Source organism: Fomitiporia mediterranea (genome assembly GCF_000271605.1).
Source record: "Fomitiporia mediterranea MF3/22 unplaced genomic scaffold FOMMEscaffold_2, whole genome shotgun sequence".
Classification (NCBI taxonomy): Eukaryota; Fungi; Basidiomycota; class Agaricomycetes; order Hymenochaetales; family Hymenochaetaceae; genus Fomitiporia; species Fomitiporia mediterranea.
In genome coordinates, this window is record NW_006760387.1 from 3344390 (window position 1) to 3351166 (window position 6777).

Sequence of the window (6777 nt, forward strand, 5' to 3'; positions counted from 1 at the left end):
TGTTATCGAGCCAGGACCTGAGGAGGGAAGAGGATGAGCATACACTCAGGTAAGAAGTTAAGGTGAAGAGGCAGTGGCGAAGACCAAAATTAAATGGCTGTTTTCCCAGAATGGAAAGCACTTCTCATTACATAATAATAAAACACTTTGGACCCTGACGGAATATTTATTCATTATCGAACAAGCATTGGCAATGAACGTGCAAGTCCAGCAGCTGCTCAAGGCTGCCTTTCCTCTGGCAAGGTCATATGGCTTCACGCGTCAAGCTCTTTCTCAGGCGGCTCTTTTACTCCCCAAACCTCACTCCGAACCTCTGCCAGATACTGCTGTCACTGCACTCTTTGGTTCCGGAGATGATGCGCCCCGGACCTTCTTTAAAGCATGGCTTGCAGAGGGACGGAATAATATGGAAGAGAGCGAAGGAAAATCGATTAATGGCCTGCTAAAGCACCGACTACGCTGGAACGAGCCGGTGCTGCAATCCCTTCCGGAGGTGCGCTACCTTAACACTCCAATTCCGTACTGTGTGACTAACAATACAGTACTCGAGACATTCGCATTAATGGCATCGCCTTCATTAGCTATTCCCCCTTTTGATGTACGCCCGGCCGTAGAGCATGTGGCATCCATTGCGGACCAAGCATGCTACCTCTCTGGAGACAAGAGTACCGAGGTAGAGGTCTAGTTGTTCTCGTGATGACTTAGTTTAATCGGGCTTTATCAGAACTCCTGGTATGCAAAGCGGGCAGTGCTCGCAGCTGCGTACGGTGCTGCAGGTTCGTGTTGAACGAGCCACACGCGTATTTATTCAGCTGACATTATTCATAAAGAACTGCATCAACTCAGCTCTCCCAGCACTGCAGCTGAATTTCTTGACGATTTATTGAAATCGTCACGGGAAGCAGAATTCGCACTTCAGAGTACAGCTCAGTTTGCACAATTCGTGGGCAGGAGTTGGGCTGGCATTTACCGGAGCCTGCGTCTTCGTTGACAAGTACGCAGTTAGTCGTGAGTGCGCGGTCTGCACTATTTCCCTATTATGAAACTCATAAAAATTTAGCTTACTTTAATAATGAATTTTTTTTACCCTTCCTTGATAATTACAATGACGTTTTCGGAATAAGTCTTTCGGGTCACGGGGTTTTGCTGGAAAACAAGTCATTTTGCTGTAGTTGACATTTTATTTTGGCCTGGACTAGCGCCCGATATTTTCATCTTAGGCCTGACACACATTTTAGCGCTCGCCGTAAACAAGACATGAATGCGTCTCAGACCAATTGCCTGACTCTTCGTCAGCCTCTAAGTCCGCCATGTACTTAAGAACCTGTCCTTGTCGCACTTTTTCTGTCAACCAAGAGTCCCCGTCCCAACTACACGAAGAACGATCCACAACGATGGCACCCTCTTTCTTCGAAACCTCCTCTCCTTCGCTTCTTACAGCGTCTGCTGTTCCTCATTCTGCTGTAGCTTCTGGATCTCATCAACCAACGCTCGCAGTTGTCTTGGGTCTCGTCGGTGTCCTATGCTTGATTACTGTTGTCGCAGGTGTTTGCATCTACATCTTCCGTGGACGTCTCTTCTCTCCGGCCGCTCCCATTAATGACGAGGAGAACACTCAGTCTCAGGAGAAGAACGACATGAAGATGTCCGAGACGTCGAGCTGCCTGAGCGACGAAGATGAAACGCTCGCGAACATCAAGCCTAAGGAGTCAGACACACAGGGCACTGTTTTGCGCCCATTTTTGCTGAGTATTGATAAGCCGACTGGATCTCAATACAAGGAGCTCCGCTTGCCGACGCTGCAGAGAACTCGAACAGACCCTGTCCGTTGCCACTCCAAGGCAATACTGAAGCATAATAGCATGCCATATGACCCGATTAGCCGCGATGTCGGAGCGCCGTCTACTGGGAACATAGCTTGTTCAGTACTGCTCAGGGCCTCGCAAAGCTGCCCTGCGGTCATTGAGCTTATCAAGGTGCGGGTGTATATATGTAGCCGGTATTCGATTACTGAAGGCTTTCCCAGATCAATTTGAATGTTCCCGCAACATCTACAGCTATAGAGGAACACTACGAGTCCACTCCAATGCCGCTTGAGCTTACCGAGAAGCCCTCCCAACCGCTTTCCTCTCTTCCTTCTTCCGATGTGAGTCTAAGCGTTCATACTACTGGACTCTATGCCTTACATCTTCTACAGTCGTCGGACAGCGTCTACAGTCAAAGTAGCTGCTCCTCTACTCCGTCTTCTCCATTCTTCTGGGATGACTATCTCAACAACATGCCGGATGATCTCTTCTACAAGCCAGAACCTGAGCCGATGCCATCTCCGAGTGCTTCTCCTGCCGAATCTCAAGCCGAAACCCTTTGTGCGCCAGTTGAGGACTCAGTTGAAACGAAGGTTGACGCTGAGGAGCTGGAGCTGCAGAAGCCATCCGAGATTACTCCAGAACCGCATATCGAAATCCAAGTTACGTCCTTTGTCAAGACGGCGACTGACGACAAGAAAAAACGCACCACCAGTCTCAAACGTTCTTCTGTCATTTCGAACCGTAAGCGAACGTCGCTGATTCGCGTCCGGTCCCGATCTCGCAGGGGCAAGCTACAATCCGCGATGCACTACGTCAAACGACGTGGTTCGAACTTTCGTACCAGTCATTATCAGAAGCGTGCCAGCATCACCGACCCATTTCTTATCCCTGCTTTCGGTGAGGCCGAGCAATCCTTGTCAACATCGTCTGATTCCTCAAGGCCGACGTTCAAGCTCAACGACGAACCCGCAGACGACAGTGTCTTCAAAACACCTCCACGCTTCTTCAACCGTCTCACAAGTCCTACACGCAACCCAACACTGCTCAACACTCGCTGGAAACCTCGTCCCGTCATCCCTCCATTGACCATCACAGTCTTCTCAAGAGACCGCTCCGCAAACGCGACGAAGTACCCAGGACGTAGGTTTACGATCTCTCCTCCTGCTGGTACGACTCTCGCCGAGTTCCGTAGAACCGTTGAGCGTACGCTGGGACTTGAAGTGAGGGCACTGCGTGGAATGGTGTTCATTGGGAAGAGATCGATGTTCCTGCCGTTGCTGACGGAACGGTTCTATGTCCAGTGGGCGAAGGAACGTATGCGTGAGGGTGGAATTGGAGTTGTTGAGGCTTGGCATACCGGCATACCATTATCTGCGCCGTTTGGTCTCACCTCTTGATACGTCTTCTCCGAATGAGATTTGGATGCAATCTCTCTCCGTTCTTTCATCGGCACAAGCTGTCTCTCGATGTCATCAAGTTGTCACACTTCGGACGTTTGGGCCGATTCTCTTCGTTCTCTAAACCTTGGTTACTCGAAGTCGAATATCGAAACTTAGATGCTACCTCATCTCGTCGTATCATCGACACAAAACAAACTTTCCTTCGGATCTCTCGATGTCATCAAGTCGTCACACTTCGAACTTTCAAACCGATTCTCCCCGTTCTTTAAATTCCGGTTCCTCCAAATGAATACTTCCACAATATCTAGTTGCCATCAAGTTACCGTGCTTCCCTTCGAACTTTTCAACCCCTACTCTCCTTGTCCTTTAATATCCGATTTCTCTAGAGTGAATACCTCCAGTCGCCTATCTTCGCTTCGATAATCGCAGTTATACGATCTGCTTGAACCTATCCATTCCTTTCCTTTATATTATGACTATATTATGACTGCTACTCTAGTGTTTGTATGTCCTCCCTCGCAATTTTCTACTTTTACAATAGATTTCTCTTCGATGTATTGTCTATACTCTTTTCGTTGTCTTTGTATCTCTTGGGTTTATGTCGATTCGCTGTATCTATCTGTGATGTCCTTTCCGGACCTTGATTTGCATTCATGCTTAGCGTGAGCGTCTCTCAGCGTTAACTATATGCTGTACTGTCAACAGTATGTAATGGTATTAAACGTATTGTGAAAGAATAACGGTTGGAAGCAAATGCACTTTGCTTCTTTTGCTTCAGTAAGAATACCCAACTAATGCTACCAGCAGTACATTGGTGGTCTTTCTGCATCCCTTTTTGCTTTCCCAGAGTCGCAAATACATTGGTGAGTGAGTTATACATCTCTCCAGTGTATAACTAAGAAGTTTTGTTCTTGCAAATTCTAGAACTGTGAACTGTCTGTCTTTGTGCTTCCTATCAATGGTTTAGATAAAGCTAAGATTATTAGCGTCATTTTTACACGTAAATATACTTGCAGCTGTACTATATTCGTTAGCAACATTGCTGCTGAATGTAGGAGTTCCATACACGCATTCACACTCAGGATTGCATTTGTGTTTCTCCATCCGTAATGTAGTCTAAACCAGTCTGCAAAGTACATTCTTTCACAATAAAAAGGCTGCATGTGGTTACACTTGTGTCCTTTCCCTTGCTTTCTAGACTTGCACCCTTATTAAGCATTCAGACAACACAGAGGTACTAGTACTTTGGTAGAAAGATCTCAATAACTTGAATGCAGCGAGCACGATTAAATCAAATCAATTCTAATATTAGGCGAATACAGCAGAAGTCGAGTGTTGATCGAGCTGAACTCCAAGAAGTGTTCAATGGTGCTGCAGAAAGTATGATTTATACTATATCTAATACTTGCTGAATTTTAAAGTAACATACTGTCATTGATGTTTTACCTTTCAGTATTTCAGGTTTTCGGTCTTATTTTAGAGGTCAATTATGGAGAGAAAGGGCAGCAGGAGAACCCAGACTTGGTTGATCTTGAGCTAAGAGATCCCAGAGGGAATCCTGGGATACTCAGACATGAAGAAGGATTGAAACCTAGGGCCGCTGTGGAGATCATTCGCGAGAGTCTTTCTACTTTGTTCACGGGTACTTAGTTACTGTCTCAGTCTGTCTCTCATGGTGGCTACTGAGTGCCAAAGAAAAGTTACTATTAATTTTGATTGCTTGAAGTGCAAAGGCAGTTGCTGTAAATCAGAGGCCTGACACAGAGGATCAAAAGCCAGAACAGATAAGGTCTTGACCATTTGCCTCAATTCCACCGATCCTAGAAAGCATACTGCTTTGTTGACAGTGAGAAGTTAAGAATGGTGTGAAGAGAGAAAGGAGGCACCTTTGCTCTGCAAGTTCGACTATGTATGCAATGTTCCGAATCTCCTTAGTCATTTAGTAGGACAGTATCACAACTTGGCCACGCCTGAAACCAATGGTTCTGGTATCTTAATGCAAGGAGAGATACTAGTATGCTATTGGTAAAATGTATGAATTATTTGGAGTTTTTGCATTGTGCTATTACTTGGGGATAGTATCTATTCCACAATCGGCAAACATGGCATTGCAGAGATACAGAAGAGTTAGGTAGTAGTGAAGTTCCAAGTTTGCACGACTTGTGCAGAGATACCCTTTGCATGCTGCACAACTCAACTCGCGCTCAAGCAAGCAGGATCTTTTGTATGTCTAGAGATTGAGTGTTGAGGTGTTGTCAATATTGTTGATGATTCCCGTCTCTGTGTGCTTTCAGAACGTATTAAGGTAATATCGGCATACATATAAATAAATACTTGGTCGTCATGCTTCTGAACGGAAATGAATATTACGACAAGCACCATGGTTCCGTCACATCTTTAAGAGCACCAATCAACACCAGAGCGTTCTCAAGTACTAGAGGTGATGTGGACTTAGGTGGGGATGTGGCGCCTCTATCTACTAAGTTTTGGACCCATTTTACGTCCGCAAGAGTATTCAATTCAAATTCATGATTGTTCAATGTCATAAGGGAGGCTAAAATACATCAAATCCCGTATCGTACGACCATATTAGTGATGTGCCGAGTACTTCTTGAGGTTGCCACTAGCATACTTTCTACTTGGAGAAATGTTTTGCGGAGTTATATTTACATCCGTTATGTTAATCTTTCAATCTTTTGCAAATGCCTCATTCACATCTGCATGACGTACAAATGTGAAACATCCCGTGTTAGTGATGGTACTAACGGATGACCATGGAGCACTGATTCTGACCAGATAGGAACAAGGAATTATGTACTAAGGCTTTGATTTGCTGATTAGGAAATGAAGCCACAGCTACTAATGACGAAATTCCTTGACAGTTGTGTATTCTGGACTTATCCGCCAGGGCATTGAGGGTCTGCAAAGTAAAGTATTTAAGGAGGACGAAATTGACATGATTTTTTCATCTTCAATACACAGAACACAGAGCACCTTCGAGAGTATTTTCTATCCACAAGATGTCAAAGCAAGAGAACATGATGAAAGTTATGCAGTACGGGGAGTCGCATGGGACTGCTCAACAGCGACAAGATCACCACAAAAGGATTGATAGAATGAAGCACATTAGTATGTATAGAATTTGACACTTTACAAAAAGCACCACGGCTCACTTGCTCGATATGCGACAGGTTTTGCCAATCTCGATATCTCACAGTTCGATCTTGACGAAGGCAGCGAGACAGTCACTTATAAAGTTGAATATGACGGTGTCACGTACTATGGGGAAAATAAAAGTATTGCTTCTGCCTATAGTGATCTGACAAGGTTGATGGATGCTTATTTGCTTGCTGAGGGCCGGAAACTCCGTGGTTGATATTATTATAAAGATAGAATTGCCCCTGTATGGGCGAATAACTGAAGAATACAGTGTTAGAGTATGTGAAGAGAGAATATGAATGTTAATACTATACCGCACTTTGGTACAATATTCCGATTGATTATTCTGTGCGACTGCCAGCGTAAGTATAGCGCGCTAACTTCCTGTTCCCGTCAGGACAGGGCCGTGG

The 6777-nt window shown here is 45.2% G+C and overlaps 2 protein-coding genes across 2 annotated transcripts; both read left to right on the forward strand.

Annotated features, from left to right (window-relative positions):
• Positions 1-193: 193 nt before the first annotated feature.
• On the forward strand, positions 194-991 carry FOMMEDRAFT_152213 (uncharacterized protein; the record flags this gene model as incomplete). The annotated part of the gene is made up of 4 exons (XM_007263090.1): positions 194-493; positions 551-673; positions 725-776; positions 831-991. 4 exons carry the CDS (start codon positions 194-196, stop codon positions 989-991), a joined length of 636 nt encoding a protein of 211 aa, XP_007263152.1.
• A 403-nt stretch (positions 992-1394) lies between these two features.
• FOMMEDRAFT_152214 (uncharacterized protein) lies at positions 1395-3205 on the forward strand (the record flags this gene model as incomplete). Its single annotated transcript, XM_007263091.1, has 3 exons — positions 1395-1976; positions 2027-2146; positions 2198-3205. The coding sequence occupies 3 exons, from the start codon at positions 1395-1397 to the stop codon at positions 3203-3205; spliced, it is 1710 nt and encodes a 569-aa protein (XP_007263153.1).
• Positions 3206-6777: the final 3572 nt, after the last annotated feature.